General features: G+C 44.7%; 1 protein-coding gene across 1 annotated transcript in view; it reads right to left on the reverse strand.

The window, feature by feature from the left end:
- Window positions 1-19,210, reverse strand: part of LOC140194844 (NACHT, LRR and PYD domains-containing protein 3-like) — a 67,009-nt gene that overhangs the window by 43,306 nt on the left and 4,493 nt on the right. Inside the window, 2 exon segments of the mRNA XM_072252120.1 lie at window positions 9,174-9,340; window positions 9,818-10,105. Of these exon segments, the coding sequence (XP_072108221.1) occupies window positions 9,174-9,340; window positions 9,818-9,962 (312 nt within the window). The 5' untranslated portion in view covers window positions 9,963-10,105.

Below are 19,210 nucleotides of genomic sequence, written 5' to 3' on the forward strand. Positions count from 1 at the left end.
GATCCCATGCCTTCTGACTTTCTGAATAAGCCTGCCATGTGGAACCTTGTCAAATGCCTTACTAAATTCCATATAGATCACATCCACTGCAATACCCTCCTGTATATGCTTGGTCACCTCCTCAAAGAAGTCTATCAGGCTTGTTAGACGTGATCTGCCCTTCACAAAGCCATGCTGACTGTCCCTGATCAGACCATGATTCTCTAACTGCCCAGAGATCCTATCTCTAAGAATCTTTTCCAACAGCTTCCCCACCACAGACATAAGGCTCACTGGTCTATAATTACCCGGACTATCCCTACTACCTTTATTGAACGAGGGAACAACATTCGCCTCCCTCCAATCCTCTGGTACCATTCCCGTGGACAATGAGGACATAAAGATCCTAGCCAAAGACTCAGCAATCTCTTCCCTCGCCTCGTGGAGCAGCCTGGGGAATATTCCGTCCGGCCCCGGGGACCTATCCGTCATAATGTATTTTAACAACTCCAACACCTCCTCTCCCTTAATATCAACATGCTCTAGAACATCAACCTCACTAATATTGTCCTCACTATCATCAAGTTCCCTCTCATTGGTGAATACCGAAGAGAAGTATTCATTGAGGACCTCGCTCACTTCCACAGCCTCCAGGCACATCTTCCCACCTTTATCTCTAATCGGTCCTACCTTCACTTCTGTCATCCTTTCTTTCTTCACATAATTGAAGAATGCCTTGGGGTTTTCCTTTACCCTACTCACCAAGGCCTTCTCATGCCCCCTTCTTGCTCTTCTCAGCCCCTTCTTAAGCTCCTTTCTTGCTTCCCTATATTCTTCAATAGATCCATCTGATCCTTGTTTCTCAAACTTCATGTATGCTGCCTTCTTCCACCTGACTAGATTTTCCACCTCACTTGTCACCCATGGTTCCTTCACCCTAGCAGTCTTTATCTTCCTCACTGGGACAAATTTATCTCTAACATCTTGCAAGAGATCTCTAAACATCGACCACATTCCATAGTACATTTCCCTGCAAAAACATCATCCCAATTCACATCCGCAAGTTCTAGCCTTATAGCCTCATAATTTGCCCTTCCCCAATTAAAAATTTTCCTGTCCTCTCTGATTCTATCCTTTTCCATGATAAATGCTAAAGGCTAGGGAGCTGTGGTCACTGTTCCCCCGAATGCTCACCCACTGAGAGATCTGTGACCTGACCCGGTTCATTACCTCATACTAGATCTAGTATGGCATTCCTCCTAGTCGGCCTGTCCACATACTGAGACAGGAATCCATCCTGGACACACTTAACAAACTCTGCCCCATCTAAACCCTTGGAACTAATCAGGTGCCAATCAATACTAGGGAAGTTAAAGTCACCCATGATAACAACCCTGTTATTTTTGCACCTTTCCAAAATCTGCCTCCCAATCTGCTCCTCTGTATCTCTGCTGCTACCAGGGGGCCTATAGAATACCCCCAACAGAGTTACTGCTCCCTTCCTGTCCCTGACTTCCACCCATACTGACTCAAAAGAGGATCCTGCCTACATTACCCAACTTTTCTGTAGCTGTAATAGTATCCCTGACCAGTAATGCCACCCCTCCTCCCCTTTTCCCGCCTCTCTATCCCTTTTAAAGCACTGAAATCCAGGAATATTGAGAATCCATTCCTGCCCTGGTGCCAGCCAAGTCTCTGTAATGGTCACTACATCATATTTCCATGTATGTATCCAAGCTTCAGTTCATCACCTTTGTTCCTGATGCTTCTTGCATTGAGGTACACACATTTCAGCCCTTCTACCTTACTGTCCTTACACCATTTATTCTGCTTCTCTTTCCTCAAAGCCTCTCTATATATTAGATCTGGCTTTACTCCATGCACTTCTTTCACTGCTCTATCGTTCTGGGTCCCATCCCCCTTGCAAATTAGTTTAAACCCTCACGAACCATGCTAGCAAGAGCAGATGTGATTTTGAGGCTCTTTCAGGCACTCATGAGACCACACTTGGAAGTTTTGTGTGCATTTTGGGCTCCTTACTTTAGATAGGATATACTAGCATTGGAGAGGGTTCAGAGAAGATCCACAAGAATGATTCCAGGAATGAAAGGGTTACCGTATAAGGAACGTCTGGCAGCTCTTGGGCTGTATTCCCTGGAGTTCAGGAGAATGAGGGGGGGATCTCATAGAAACATTCCAAATATTGAAAGTCCTGAACCGATTAGATATGGCAAAGTTCTTTCCCATGGCAGGGGAGTCTAGGACAAGAGGGCACGACTTCAGGTTTGAAGGACTTAGAACGGAGATGCAGGGAAACTACTTTAGTGGTAAATCTGTGGAATTTGTTGCCACGAGTAGCTGTGGAGGAGAAGTCATTGGGTGTATTTAAGGCAGAGATAGATAGGTTCTTGATTAGCCAGGGCATAAAAGGGTATGGGGAAAAGACAGGGGAGAAGGGATGACTGGAAGAATTGGATCAGCCATGATTGAATGGCAGAGCAGACGCGGTGGGCTGGATGGCCTACTTCTGCTCCTATATCTTATGGTCTAACAAGAAGCCTTGAGGAAGCAGAGAGTTATCAGAAGAACATAGACTGACTGGAAAAATTGACAAAGCAGTAGCAGACAGAATATAGTATAGGAAAGTAGATGGGCATGCTCTTTTGTAGAAGTAATGAAAATGTTGACTATTTTATTGTCTGGTAGAAAATTCAGAAATCAGAGTTACAAAGGATCTTGGGAGACCTAGTGCAGGATTCCTTGCAGGTTGAGTCGGAAGGCAAATGCAATGTTAGCATTCATTTCAAGAGGATTAGACTGCAAGAACAAGGGTCTAATACTGAGACTTTATAAGACATTGGCCAGACTGCACTTGCATATTGTGAGCAGTTTTGGTCCGTGATCTGAGAAGAGATGTGATGGCATTCGACAAGGTCCAGAGGAGAATAAAGAGAAGGATCACAGTAAGGAAAGTGTTAATGTATGAGGAATGGTAGGTAACTCTGCACCTGTACTTGCTGGAGTTGATGAGGGGGGAATCTCATCGAAACCTATGCAATATTGAAAGGCATACTTAGAATGGATGTGGAGAGGATGTTTCCTATAGCAGGGGAGTCTCGAACCAGAGAGCACAGCGTTAGAACAGGGTGACATCTACTTCACAGATGAGGGGGAATTCATTTAGCTGGAGTGTAATGAATCTGCAGAATTCATTGGCAGACTGCTCTGGAGACCAAGTCATTGAGTAGACTTAAAGCAGAGGTTCATAGGTTCTTGATATGTCAGTTCGGCAAGATTTACAGAGAGAAGGCAGGAGAATACGGTTGAGAGTGATCATAAATCACAACTAAAGGCGGAGCACAATTGTTAGGCCAAAAGGCCCGTTTATGCTTCTTTGTTTTATTTTCTTATGATTAATATGTAAAGACAACAGAACACTATGGACCATCGATGCTGCTGTCTCATGATTGAGATTGTTACATCCATGATGAAGGTCATCGAGGATGCGACTGAAGATGGATGGGCCCAGGGCATTGCCCTGAGAAATAAATGTACTGATGTCCTGAGGCTTCAATGATACATCTTAAAGAATGGTTACCAGGAGGGAAATGGAAATATTTCCCATAACAGGAATAATGAACTATAATTATGGAATAAATCAGCATAATTCCCTGACGGTCCACTGCACTAGCAAAGAATCCCTCAGTTTCACTGCCACCAGGTCTGAAGAGTTACATCTGTGAAAAGGATTTTAAGGTTTAAATTCCACAGCAGTAAATTTGAAAGCTACTGCATAGATGATGGATTTATTGATGAACATACATATTTACAGATTACACTCCTCTTGTCTGAGCAGAGGCCTTTGGATAAAGCCTGTCTGATTAATTACATATAGCACCAATGAAACACAATGAGAACAGAGTCACTCAAGGGTGTAATGAACTTAATTTTCAAATATTACTCATGGATGGATAGGTCAGATCTAGGACATTACCATCACTGTTTGTGAGGACCATAGACAGTGACCCCAAACAGCATGTCCCCATCTCATGTTAATTAGATATCCAGCTCCTCAACAGACATTGTTTTTGTTTCTGTTTTGTCCATTTTCTACACTATTACGGCAACCTAGTGATTTCAGAGCTCATGGGCCTTGCGCAGGTCAGGTTGTGTTGAAGCATCTTATAGAGTTTATTTTTGAGAATGTTACCAGGAATGTGGATGAAGGCAAGGAAGTGGATGTTGCCTACATGGACTTTAGCACAACATTTGACAAGGTTCCACATAGGAGATTGATCAAGAAGTTCAGTCACTTGGCCTTCAAGATGAGGTAGCAAATTAGATTAGACATGGACTTTGTGGGAGAAGCCAAGGAATGGAAGTAGGTTGTTGCATCTTGGACTGGAGGCCTGTGACTACTGGACCCTGTGCTGGGTCCATTATTGTTTATCATCAACATCCACGATTTTGGATGATAATGTGGTTAACTGGATCAGCAAAATTACAGAAGACACCAATGTTGGGGGTGTAGTGGAGTGAGGAAGACTATCAGAGCTTGCAGCGAGATCTGGACCAACTATAAAAATGGGCTGAAAAATGGCAAATGAAACAATGCAGACAAGTGTAAGATTTTACACTTTGGTAAGATCAACCAGGGTAGGTCTTACACAGTGAATGGTAAGACACTGAGGTGTGCAGTTGAAGGAAGTGGCAGCACATCTAAATAGGGTCATAAAGAAAGTTTTTGGCATATTAGCCTTCATAAAAGAAAATATTGAGCAGAGAAGATGGGATGCTACATTGAATTTGGGAAAGACATCACTGAGACCTAATCTGAAGTACTGTGTGAAGCTCTGGTCACCTATTTACGGGAAATATATAAATAAGATTGAAAGAGTACGGAGAAAATTTACAAGGATGTTGCCAGAACTGGAGGACCTGAGTTATAAGGAAAGATTGAATAGGATGTAACTTTATTCCTTGGAATTTAGAGTATTGAGGGGAGATTTCATGGAGGTGAAAGTTAATGGAGACAAGTTAATTGCAAGCATGCTTTTCCCACTAAGTTTGGGTGGTACTACAAAAGGCCATGGGGAACATAGAACATGATGGGAAACCAGAGAGTGTGAAATGAGCTACCAGCGCTAGTGGCAAAAGCATGCTCAATTTCAACAATTAAAATAACTATGGGTAGATAGCCTGAGCGGCAGTGGTATAGAGGGAGATGGTCCTGGTGCAGGTTGATGGGAGTAGGGTTTAAATGGTTCTGCATGGACTAGATGGGCAGAAGGGTCTGTTTCCGTGCTGTACTTTTCTATGACTATGAAAGGTCAGCCACGCATTTGGTTGGGAATTCATATGGAACTTGAGTAGAGTTAAGATGGTGCCAAATAGCTGCCACTTCGAGCTCACCTGTGGCATCTGCTTAAACCCCTCCCTTTAATGGCTGATTTTCCCTTCTCAAAGTGGCTGGGTCCATCGAGGTCCCTGATCTCACCCATGAGTTTTCACGCCGACGTGTTTCCATTCCTGGGAGCTCACTATCCGATCGGCCATATTCCGACATTCTCCAGGTGCGTGGACAAGCGATTCCGTGCCGCTGTTGCCGACTGATGTGTTGCAAGAGGAGGAACATCAGGATGTGTGGACAGAAGTCTCTGTAGTCGAGTGACTGCTTCGGCCCGCTCTTTCTCTCAACGTTGAGCAGAGTTTGCTGCTAATTCTCAAGTCGTAAAAAAAGTGACGCAGCAGACTAATATTGTAACTGTGACTGTTCGTCTCCCCTTTCACTGTGAAAAGGGTGACATCTCTCTGCCTGTTGTTAGTGAGAGACAGACAGAACGTGGCATTTCGAACTGTCGGGTAAACAATAGTTTTTATTTACGGCAGATCATCGTCTCTATTTGGGTGCTTTGCTATAGCTTGTTGGGTGGTGGGCATTGATAGATCTTTGTGCTGAAATAGGTCGGGGAGGGCGGAGGATGATGCTTCACTGCTGCTCCTGTTGGAGGGGGAGAGGGGGCTTTGTGATTCTAAATGTTTTTGTCGTTCATTCCTTTGGGGTCCATCTGTTCTTTGCGGATATCTGCAAAGACCAAGTGTTTCAGGTTGTGTACATTCTCTGATAATAAATGGAACCATTTGAGACCAGAACAAGTGTGATTAGCAGCTTTCCCTCCCTCAGTGATTAATCTGACAGCTCAGTATTAATGAGCTCAGGTGAATTTGATCAACCGTCCGGATAAGGTGCGATATTAATTTTAAACTGAATGCTTGTTCATCAGTCCAGATTCACAGCCACTGTGTGTTTACAAAGACAAGTGTGCAAGAAAAGGCCGAAAGGACCATTGGGGACCCTAGACACCCCAACCACAAACTGTTCCAGCCTCTACCATCCGAGAAATGGTACTGCAGCATAACAGCCAGGATCAATGGAATAGCTACCTCCATCGGGCCATCTGACTGATTAATTCATGCTGATACATTGTATTTCTATGTTATATTAAGTGTCGTGTTGTACATACTAATAATGACAAATTACTATAAATTCCAGATTGCACATTTAGACAGAGACGTAATGTAAAGATTTTTGCTGCTCATGTATGTGAAGGATGTAAGCAATAAAGTCAGTTCAGTTCAATTCACTGCGCTTGGACATTGGCTTTATGGAAAAAGACAGAGTGGTTATAGACTGCTGCATCTCTGACTGGGAGTTTTTAACTCCTGCTGTTCCACAGGGATCTGTGTTGGGTCCGTTGTTGTTTGTCATGTCTCTCAACAATCTGGATGTGAAAATGCAGTTAACTGGATCAGCAAATTTGCAAATGACACCAAGAGTGGGGACGTGTAGTAGAGAGTGAGGAAGACTACCAACGCTTGCAGTGGTATCTAAACCAGCCGAGAAATGGGCTGAAAATGACCGATGCAATTTAATGCAGACAAGTGCGACGTTTTGCACTTTGGAATGACAAAGCAGAGTCTATCTTATACAGTGACCGACAGGGCACTGAGGAGTGTGGTACAACAAAGTGATCTGGAATACAGGTCAATAATTCACTAAAAGTGGCAGCAAAGGTAGATAGATCGGAAAGGAAGTATTTGGCACAATAGCCTTTGCATATGAAAATATTGAGTACAGAAGATGGGATATGATGTTCAGCGTGTATAAGACATTGGTGAGGCCTAATTTTGAGTATTGTGTGCAGGTCCGGTCACCTACTTATAGGGCAGATGTAAAGAATGTTGAAAATGTAGAGAGAAAATTTATAAGGATGTTACCGGGACTGGAGTAACTGAGTTATAACAAAAGATTGAATAGGTTAGGACTTTATACCTTGGAATGCAGAAGATTGAGGAGAGATTCTATCAAAAATTATGAGGGGTATAGATAGGGTAAATGCAGCAGGCAGGCATTTTGCACTGACATAAAGAAGTACTACAGAAAATGTCTTGAGTAAAGGATGAAAGGTGAGAAGTTCAAGAGGCCCAAGAGGGGAAACTTCTTCACTCCGAGGGTGGTGAGAGTGTGGAACGCGCTAGCAGCGCAAGTGGTACAAGCGGTTAAGAGAAGTCTGGATAGATATATGAATGATAAGGGTATAGAGCGCCATGGCCCAGTGCAGGTCAATGGGAATAGGCAGTTTAAGTCTTCTGGCATGGAATAGATGGGCCAAAGGGCCTGTTTCTGTGCTGTACATTTCTATGACTATGACAAGTCAGTCATTCATTGTTCGGGAACTCAGATGGAGGCCAGACCAGCTGTGGTTAGCAGGTTTCTTTCCCTCAAGTACCACAGTGAAGGCAGTTGGCCCAATTTACAATCTGACAGTTTGATATTCATCCTGGATTAATGAGCTCAGGTGAATTTGACCAACAGTCCTGAGAAGATGCAAAATTAAATTTATACTGAATGCCTGTTCAACAGTCTAGATATGCAGACACTGTTGTTATATCACATTGATAAATACAGCAGGTGAGAGGGAAAGATGACACTAAACCTGCAGTTCCCAGTGCTCCCCACCTTAACAGCTGAAACCAGATCTGCTGGAGACAATCAGAGATCAAAGTCTCCATTGTCATGTAGAGCTCCTAGAACATGCAGGAGATGAATATTGATCACTATTCCCTCTGAGGGTACATCCACACTACGCCGGATAATTTTGAAAACGAAGCTTTTTCTCTTCGTTTTGCCCTCCCGTCCACACTGAGCCGGCGTTTTCAGCCCCCAAAAATGGAGATTTTTGAAAACACTCTCCAGAGTGAATAAACCTGAAAACGCTAAGTATCCGGCGTAGTGTGTACGGGGTAAACGGAGAAATTTAAAAACATCGTCATGACAACACCACAACAACAATGCTTTTTTCTGCTTCTGCTTGGTACTGCGCAAGCTGTTATAACATGCAGTCGGTGTGAACGGCGTGAGAGTTAAATTGTAAAGTGAGCTTTTTTTGACTATTTAAAAACGCTGTCATGACATGCCGGAACAGATGTTCGTTGTTTTCTTGAACGCCACCACCTAACAATTTCAGAACAGATGGACCAGACTGAAGCTAGAAGGGTTAGAAATGTACTCACCAAATACTTTGACCCATAGCTTACTGAATAAATAAGTATACTCACTTCGCCCTATTTTCTGTCCTTGCTTGTATGAAGGTGGTTCACCTATTTATGCAAGTACTTCTCTGACAATAGATGTGTAACAGCCTAATGTAACATTGTTTGGAAATACAAGATAACGCTGATGCAGACGTTTTATACATTTAACAAGGTGCTTTATTAATGCAACAGAGTTAGTCAGTTTTTCAATGTTCGTCATCAGCTGGGTCATACTGTCCGTGAACTCGCTGTCGGTTGCCTCCATACGCTCCAGTATTCGTTTTTTGTTTTTTTTAAGTTTTAAGTCCTCCTGCGCGAGAGCCAAGAGCAACTCCTTTTAAATTTTTCTACTCTGTAACTGGACAAACGCGCACTAAGTATACCGATTCCTCTTCACTTGTTTTCTGTGTGTCCTGCGCATGGCCAGTAGGAGAAGATTCGCCCAAATATCCGCCTAATGTGGACGGAGATATTTTGAAAAACGCTTAGTGTGGACGCCTGTCGTTTTTACTCAAAACCGGCATTTTCAAAATTATTGGGCGTAGTGTGGACGTAGCCTGACACCAGCAGTTTGGTGACAATACACTAAATACACTCACCTCATTTTCTTCTCTACTGAAATGTCCCTCCTTTGTCAACATCCAACCGAGTCTTTCAACCTTTTCTTCAATTGTTTGTTTGAGTCTGTCCCTGTAGAACTTTGTCAGTTGGTACAGTCGATATTCGTCCCACTGTGCCAGGAGTTCGGAGATTGTAAACTCCGGGACTGTGAATACAGAAAGACAATCTGGACACAAACGCAAATATCCCTCATCTCCACCACTCTCACCCAACTCAAAAAACCAATCAAGACTTGAACCACAGTGTTCACCTGCCTTCAGCCATTAAAATGGGATTATTCTTAATCGCCAACACTGGCCTTAAAACCTACCCAGCATTGCTCTGGGTATTACGTTACCAGAAGGACCACATTTAATACAAACCATCTGGCGAATATATTTCCCTTAATTCATACCCCAGAAATACTCTCTTATCTGGACAGCTGTATTTCCTCCAATATCTACCCTGTAAATCCTCGGAGCAGGTAGCACATTTCCCGTACTGGGGTAACCGGTGCCCCACTAACCACATGTACCACACCCACACATTCCCCTTCTCCCCTGACCAACCCTCCAACAAGGCCTCACATTTACCCTCCACCCTGCCGCATTCTGTGACCACATCGCACTCATATTTCACTCACCAGCCACTTGTTGGGGACTTGACAACTCCGTGTTTAATGAGCTGCTGAGTTCACAGGCAGTTGCCTCACTTGCGCCCCTTCCAGGGTTCTGATCAGTGTCTCCAATGCCACGGTCTCTGGGTTCACTTTGCTCTCCCTCCTCCATGACCAGACTGCACTCTATTGGGACATCGCTCTCAATCTGTCCCTGGTTTGGTGCCTCAGTTCCCGTGTCCCGATTATCTTCCCTCGGTGAGTTGCCTGGTAAAAACTTCTTGAGTACTTTCCATACCGGATTTAATTTCCCACCTGAAGTTAGTGATGAATTGCAGGTTAAACGAGAGTGATTTCGAGCTGAGCAGAACAGATTCAGTCTGGGTGTGTACAATGGAGCCGAGACTCTGGCTGACCAGATTTGGAGTGGGACTGTGCTGGTGAATGCACGGTGACCATCCTGATAAGCCGGTGACTGGACACATCCACTCCCAGAAAAAGAACAGGATTGACACAGTAATACTGCTCACCGGCTACGCAGTAGTTGAACGCACTGGTAACCAGGGAATCTTAATGGAACAGTATCAGTTGACACCAGGAAATATCACTGGTGTCACAAGCAAGAATCTCCCTGGGTCACAAACTGTCCAGTTGCCTGTATCACACACAGGTCAGCCACTGGATTACACACTATCCGATCCCCTTGATCACATACTCTCCATCCGCTGTGTCACAATGTCCTGTCCTCTGGGTCACAGACTGACCATTGCATTGAGACACACACAGTCTGGTCCCTTGAATCACAGACTGACCACTGCCTTGTCATGCACACTGTCCAGTCCCCTGAATGAATCTCTTCTGTACCCTTTCCTTCTTAATGACATCTCTCCTTTACCCTACTTAAGGGTATAAACAGTTCCAGGGAATCGTGCGTTCGTACCCTTGGATCCCCCTGTTCGACAATACTTTCCAGAGCCCTTTTATTGACTATGCAACTCCTGCCATGTTTTCACTTTACAAAGTGAACCCATGCCTCGGTGCACTTTCCACGTTTGTGAACTGACATAACCCCCTTCATTGTCCATTGTACCACCAATTTTGGTGTCACCTGCAAACTTACAAACAACATTAACAACTTTATCTACTAAATCTTTAATAGAAAGGGCACAGTGGACCTAGAACCCATCGACACCACTGGTCACAAGCCTCCAAACTGAATAGCACTCTATGATTAACCCTCTGATTCCTTCCACCTCGCCAGTTCCATATCCAGTTGGCTGTTTCTCCCACAAGGACATGAACTTGTGTTGTATACGGTGACATACATGTACCTTGATAATAAATTTGCAGTGAACTTTGAACATTAATACGCCATAGATTACAGGTAGACAATGTGTGGATTCAACAGTTAGTATGTTTGCCATCATTAGCTGCAGCACAGAATACAGGCGAGGAGAGATCTTGTGACAGGGTTATAAACTACTGCTTGGACCAGTTGGAATAGCGTGTGCAGTTCTGGTACCAATACTAAGGAAGGATCTATTAGTACTGGAGAGATTGCAGATTGAATATTTCAAAGACAAGAGATTGGATTGGATGAGCTCATTTTCTGATTCAGAGTCTTGGCTCAGACTTAGATTATTCATTTCCCTCCATAGTTGCTGCCTAACCTGCTGAGTTCCCCCATCATTTTGCATGTTACTGCTTTATTTCCCCTCTTGAAATGCCATGGGATTCGATTTAATCCTACTCACCAATGACATTACATTGTTCCAATAGCCCTCTTTGATCCCATGTTTGTCTCCGGCTATTTAATATTTCCTGTGCCTTATCAGCATTGAAGCTCCTTCAACATCTTTTCAGAAATGCATGAGCACTTTTTGTCCACAGACCTTACATTCTTTGGGGTTTTGAAACACCTAAGCAGCCCACAAATTTATCTAAAATGAGCAGTCTCCTGATCCTCAGCTATTCCCAACACCAACAATGTTCTCGACTCGGCTACAGAAAACAGATTTTGGAAACTCCCTTCATCTCCTTTGCGCAGCAGCTGAGAAAACCAGGGGGGAGTTGATGGTAGCCCTCCAAAACCTGAAAGCTGTGTTATCACACTAATCTCTGAAATCCTGGAAGTTTTCCCATCATCTGGTTCTGAACTTTATAAATGAAATTTGGAGATGTCTTACAAATCGGGGCCTGTCTAGAGCTGAAACAGACCCTGAACCTTGACATTCACATAACCCACAAGATTGCCAACACATTCCTGTCTGTGTTTCACTCACAACCACCTGATTCAGGATCTCTGTTAAGACCAAAATTGGGCCCTTGAAGACAGAAATGGGTCAATTTATTATGGAGAACAAGGAAATGGCAGACGAGTTGAACAGGTACTTTGGATCTGTCTTCACTAGGGAAGACACAAACTATCTCACTATCTCCCAGATATAATAGTGGCCAAAGGACCTAGGGTAATGGATGAACTGAAGGAAATTTATATTAGGCAGGAAATAGTGTTGGATAGACTGTTGGGTCTTAAGGCTGATAAGTCCCTGGGACCTGATGGTCTGCATCCCAGGGTACTTAAGGAGGTGGCTTTAGAAATCGTGGATGCATTGGTAATCATTTTCCTATGCTCTATAGATTCAGGACCAGTTCCTGTGGATTGGAGGGTGACTAATGTTGTCCCTCTCTTCAAGAAGGGAGGAAGAGAGAAAACAGGGAATTGTAGACTGGTTAGCCTGACGTCGGTGGTGGGAAAGATGCTGGAGTCAATTATAAAAGATGAAATTACAACACATCTGGATAGCAGTAACAGGATCAGTCCGAGTCAGCATGGATTTATGAAGGGGAAATTGTGCTTGACGAATCTTCTGGAATTTTTTGAGGATGTAACTATGAAAATGGACAAGGAAAAGCCAGTGGATGTAGTGTACCTGGACTTTCAGAAAGCCTTTGATAAAGTCCCACATAGCAGATTAGTGGGCAAAATTAGGGCACATGGTATTGGGAGCAGAGTATTGACATGGATTGAAAATGGGCTGGCTGACAGAAAATAAAGAGTAGCGATTAACGGGTCGCTTTCGGAACGGCAGGCAGTGACCAGTGGGGTACCGCAGGGTTCAGTGCTGGGACCGCAGCTGTTTACAATATATATTAATGATTTAGATGAGGGAATTAAAAGTAACATTAGTAAATTTGCCAATGACACAAAGCTGAGTGGCAGTGTGAAATGTGAGGAGGATGTTATGAGAATGCAGGGTGACTTGGACAGGCTGGATGAGTGGGCAGATGCATGGCAGATGCAGTTTAAAGTGGATAAATGTGAGGTTATCCACTTTGGTGCTAACAACAGGAAGGCAGATTATTATCTAAATGGAGTCAAGTTAGGAAAAGGGGAAGTACAACGAGATCTAGGTGTTCTTGGACATCAGTCACTGAAAGCAAGCATGCAAATACAGCAGGCAGTGAAGAAAGCTAATGGAATGCTGGCCTTCATAACTAGGGGAATTGAGTGTAAGAGCAAAGAGGTCCTTCTGCAGTTGTACAGGGCCCTGGTGAGACCACACCTGGAGTATTGTGTGCAGTTTTGGTCTCCAAACTTGAGGAAGGATATTCTTGCTATTGAGGAGGTGCACAAGGTTAATTCCCAGGATGGCGGGACTGTCATATGTTGAAAGATTGGAGCGACTGAGCTTGTATACTCTGGAATTTAGAAGGCTAAGAGGGGATCTTATTGAAACATACAAGATTATTAAAGGGTTGGACACGCTGGAGGCAGGAAGCATGTTTCCGCTGATGGGCGAGTCCAGAACCAGAGGCCACAGTTTAAGAATAAGGCGTAGGCCATTTAGAACGGAGTTGAGGAAAAACCTTTTCACCCAGAGAGTGGTGGATATATGGAATGCTCTGTCCCCGAAGGCTGTGGAGGCCAAGTCTCTGGATGCTTTCAAGAAAGAGCTGGATAGAGCTCTTAAAGATAGCGGAATCAAAGTTTATGGGGATAAGGCAGGAACTGGATACTGATTGTGGATGATCAGCCATGATCACAGTGAGTGGCAGTGCTGGCTCGAGGGGCTGAATGGCCTACTCCTCCACTTATTGTCTATTGTCTCTTGCTCCTTTCACTCAGGTGAAGCTTTGCACTGCACGGTGAGCAGAGTGTCAGGTCTTCTGCTGGAACTGTTGGATTGATCTATCAATCAAGGCTGCTTGACCAGTGGGATCAATGACCCTGTTTGATGACACTTTTCTGGGCCCAATTAGTGCCTGCGTAAGTTTCTTCATCTGAACTATTGTTTACCAATACGACAGAAGTTTAATTATGAAGGTCTCAGTGAACGTATCTGTAGCCATTCTGATTCTGACTGACAATTGTTGATTATCGTCATCTTGTTTACACCTTGGTCCGAGTGCAGGAAAGCTCCACCTGCTAGTGATGCCCTGAATTACACACAAGCAGACAGCGAGTCAGAGGGAGAACGATAAATTTGCAAGTATGACAGTATCTTCATCCCCTGTATCAGAGCAGCAGTTGGCTTAGGACCAAACATTCCCTGTTAACATCAACTCCCACAGCATGTCTGTATGTCTGTCCAGTGCATCTACTGAGAGTCACAGAGCAACAGAGCACAGATACAGACCCTTCAGCCCATTGAGACAATGCTGGTAACAGTGTTCACCGAGATGGTCCAAATTTCCTGTGATGGGCCCATTTCCCCCCCAGCCTCTTCACTCCATCTACACATCGAAACTGCTTCTGGAATTATACCATTGTGCCTGCCTCATCCACTTCCTCTGGCTGTTCCATCCACATAGTCACCAACCTCTGCATGAAACCGTTGCTGCTCGTGTTGGTTTTGCAATCTATTTACCACTCCTCTGCCCATTTCGATCCCCTATAAGCTACAATAATCTTCACCATGAACACCATCTGCTAATTTTGTGTCATCTGTGAACTTACTGGTCAAGCCTTGTACATTCACATCTAAATGTTTGTAGGATAGTGACCTGGTGGGGTGCGTCTTAAGGCATCTGTACTTCCACCTGATGGCAGCAGCGAGAAAAATGCATGGCCTGGGTGGTGAGGATCTTTGATGTCTTTCTAAGGCAACATTTCATGTAGATGTACTCAATGGTTGAGAGAGCTTTACCCGTGACACACTGGGCCAAATTCACTACCTTTTGCAGGATTTTCTGCTCAAAGGCACTAGTGATCCCTGACCAGTCCATAATGCAGCCAGTCAGCAGCATTTCCACCACACATCTACTGAGGATTGCCAACGTTTTTGATGACATACCAAATCTCCACAGACTCCTGAGGAAGTACAGCCGCAGTCGTGTTTTCTTCGCAATTATATTCATATGATTGGTCCAGGACAGGACCTTAGAGTGACACCCAAGAATTTAAAGTTACTGACCCGCTCCAACTCTGATCCTGTGATGATCACCGGCTCAGGGATCTCTGGATTCCCTCTCCTGAATTCTACAATCAGTTTTTTGGTCTTATTGACATTGAGTGAGAGGTTGTTGTTATTACACCACTAAGCCAAGTTTTCAGTCTCCCTCCTGTATGCTGATTCCCACCCCTTTTGAAAGAGTCCACAACAGAGGTATCATCAGCAAACTTATATTTGGTGGAGGAGCTGTACTTAGCCACACAGTCACAGGTGTAAAGCAAATAGAGCAGGGGGCTAACTACACATCCCTGTGGTGATGGAGATTGTGGAGATGTTTTTGCCAATCTGAACTGAGTGGGGTCTACAAGTGAGGAAATCCAGGATCCAATTGCACAAGGAGGTATTCAGGTCAGGTCTTGGATTTAGACATTTCTAGCCCAGGTAAAAAGTTATTCTCTGTCTACTCTATCTATGCATCTCGTAACCTTATGAACCTCCACGGTATCACCCCAGCCTGCGCTGCTCTGGAGAAAACAACACAAGTTTGGCGAACCTCCCGTCATAGCTCACGCCCTCTAATCCAGGCAGTATCCTGGTAAACCTCTTCTGCACCCTTGCCAGGGCTATTGACATCCTTCCTGGAACGAGGCAACCAGAACTGTATGAAAAACTCCAAATGCAGCCTAACTCAAGTTTTATGAAGCTGCAACATAACTTCCTGAATTTTGAATGCAATGTCTTAACTAATAAAGGCCAGCATGCCATTTGCCTCCCTCACCCCCTGTCAACCTGTGTAGCCACTTTGAGGGTGTGATGAACTTGGGACTCCAAGATCCCTCTGCTCATCCACACTGTTAAGGGTCTTGTACTTAACACTGTATTATCTCTATAACTGACCTACTGAGATGCCAAGGTGATCATCACTAATCAAACCTCAGAGTTTTCTCAAGTCCTGTTGAATTTATTCACAAGTGGACAAGTACGGGAAGGTACAGGTACAGAGAAACACCGACTTGCAGCAACATCACAGGCAAGAACATTCAGATAACACACGGAACATAATCTATACTATTCTGTGTCATTATCAATATAGAAACACAAGTTTTATGTCATTAACAATATAGAAATATATATGTTGTGTCATTAATCATAAATATACATTTTGTGTCATTAACAATGTGTAAATATACATTTTTTTTCAAGAGCAGACTTGGAAATGTTGAATTTGGTCCCTCAGACAAATTGTTGACACAGTTTGGGAACAACTGGGCTCCAAGCACCGGTCCCTACAACACCCACTGGGGCATCCTGCAGGCCCAAGAAGGGTCTGGTTATTCTTTCTTTTTAAACACACGGACAACTGGAACAGGAACAGGCCATTCAGTCCATCCTGTCATTCAATAAGACCCAACACCAGTCCATTCTTGCCCCCCAACAACACTCCAATCCACTTTGCCCAGACCATTGGCCCAACTTGCTGGTCAAAAGTCTGCCAGTGTTTACCCCCTAAAGTGGTGAATATCTCTGCTCACTGCCACCGCGTGCTCAGACATTTCCACAGACGAGCCCCCAATGTCCCTTACCCACTGTTAATGGGCTCCTTCCATCTTGCTCCTTGATCCCCCAGCGGGACAAACATCCTCTCAGACTTCATCCTGTCCACTTCCTCTCACACCATCTTTATCCCCTCAGTAAAATCCCTCACCCTCATCCTTCTGCCAGATCTCTCATTGTGTGAGGAGCCTGCATCAAGCCAATGGGCCGAGCGGTCTCCTCCGACCTGTCAGCAATACATTATACTCCAGCCACAGAAGTCACTTCTCAAACTCCTCCAACTTGCTGTGGAGGGAAATGGAAATAATCCAAAAAGCTGGACTTTTACTTTGAGATTTGTTCTGCTTTGACGGGGAGATTGGGATTGGGAGCAGGAGATGGGATCAGTGGGGGTAACACCCTCTCGGCTGGCCCATCTCTGCTATTGGGTGTAAGCAGTGATTGACATAGATTCTCACCAATGGGAAGAGAGTAACTCCTCTGTTGACTGTGTTCAGGTAATTGTTACCTCAGTCGGTAAAGTTCAACCGTCCCAGCGCCAGTGTGACGCAAGGAACTGCACACGTGACGTCAGATCCCGGTGTGGGGAACCCACATGTGACATCAAGCATGTGGGGGCGCAGAGTGACGTCAGATCACGGTGTGGGGAAACCGACACATGACATCAGGCATGAGGGGGCGCAGAGTGACGTCACGTGTGGGTGAGAACTTGTTTTCAAAAGCTGTTAACTGGAAGTTTTTAATGATTTCAGGGGGACAATGAAGGAAACATAACAGATGTCATCACTGAATCCAGTATTCTATGAGGTAAAGTCCCCTGCTATGTGCCCAGCTTTGCCATATTGTTGATGGAGTGGGCGGTGTGGCCTTTTTCTTGAGTTGGGTCACAAAACACCTCATGTTTCTTGGGAGGACTTTCCAGGGTGATCTGGTCTGGGGTGGGTCAATCAGTGTAGTATCTTAAACACAAGGAATTCTGCAGATGCTGGAAATTCAAGCAACACACATCAAAGTTGCTGGTGAACGCAGCAGGCCAGGCAGCATCTCTAGGAAGAGGTACAGTTGACATTTCGGGCCGAGACCCTTCGTCAGGAATAACTGAAGGAAGAGCTAGTAAGAGATTTGAAAGTGGGAGTGGGAGGGGGAGATCCAAAATGATAGAAGACGACAGGAGGGGCAGGGATGGAGACAAGAGCTGGACAGGTGATTGGCAAAGGGGTATGAGAGGATCATGGGACAGGAGGCCCAGGGATAAGGAAAAGGGCGGGGGGGGGAACCCAGAAGATGGGCAAGGGGTATAGTCAGAGGGACAGAGGTAGAAAAAGGAGAGAGAGAGAACGAATGTGTGTATATAAATAAATATGGATGGGGTACGAGGGGGAGGTGGGGCATTAGGGAAAGTTAGAGAAGTCAGTGTTCATGCCATCAGGTTGGAGGCTACCCAGACGGAATATAAAGTGTTGTTCCTCCTACCTGAGTGTGGTTTCATCTTTACAGTAGAGGAGGCCGTGGATAGACATATCAGAATGGGAATGGGATGTGGAATTAAAATGTGTGGCCACTGAGAGATCCTGGGTGTGGCCTTCTATATATTGGCGAGACCCAACACAGATTGGGAGATCGTTTTGCTGAACACCTACGCTCTGTCCGCCAGAGAAAGCAGGATCTCCCAGTGGCCACATATTTTAATTCCACATCCCATTCCCATTCTGATATGTCTATCCATGGCCTCCTCTACTGTAAAGATGAAGCCACGCTCAGGTTGGAGGAACAACACCTTATATTCTGTCTGGGTAGCCTCCAACATGATGGCATGAACATTGACTTCTCTAATTTCCACTTATGCCTCACCTCCCCCTTGTACCCTATCCATTATTTATTTATATACACACATTCTTTCTCTCTCCTTTTTCTTCCTCTGTCCCTCTGACTATACCCCTTGCCCATCCTCTGGGTCCCCCCCCCTTTTCCTTCTCCCTGGGCCTCCTGTCCCATGATCCTCTCATACCCCTTTGCCAATCGCCTGTCCAGCTCTTGGCTCCATCCCTGCCCCTTCTGTCTTCTCCTATCATTTTGGATCTCCCCGTCCCCCTCCCACTTTCAAATCTCTTACTAGCTCTTCCTTCATTTAGACCTGACGAAGGGTCTCAGCCCGAAACGTCGACTGTACCTCTTCCTAGAGATGCTGCCTGGCCTGCTGCGTTCACCAGCAACTCTGATGTGTGTTGCAGTGTAGTATCTAGTTGTTTACTGTTTTCATAAGGAGGGTTTTACTGATGTAAACCGGAATTGCCAGCAGTGAAAACACAGATTTGTATCAGTTAACAGAAGACTTCATGTCACTGCAGTCTTTGTCTCCTGGTAAACTAAACACTCTGACAATGTGGACCACATATACCCCTTCCTCTAAGTCAGTGTATCATTCAAACGGCTGATCGCTGAGAGGAACTATATTTGTTAGTCAGTGAAG

Source organism: Mobula birostris, chromosome 3 (genome assembly GCF_030028105.1).
Source record: "Mobula birostris isolate sMobBir1 chromosome 3, sMobBir1.hap1, whole genome shotgun sequence".
Taxonomy (NCBI): Eukaryota; Metazoa; Chordata; class Chondrichthyes; order Myliobatiformes; family Myliobatidae; genus Mobula; species Mobula birostris.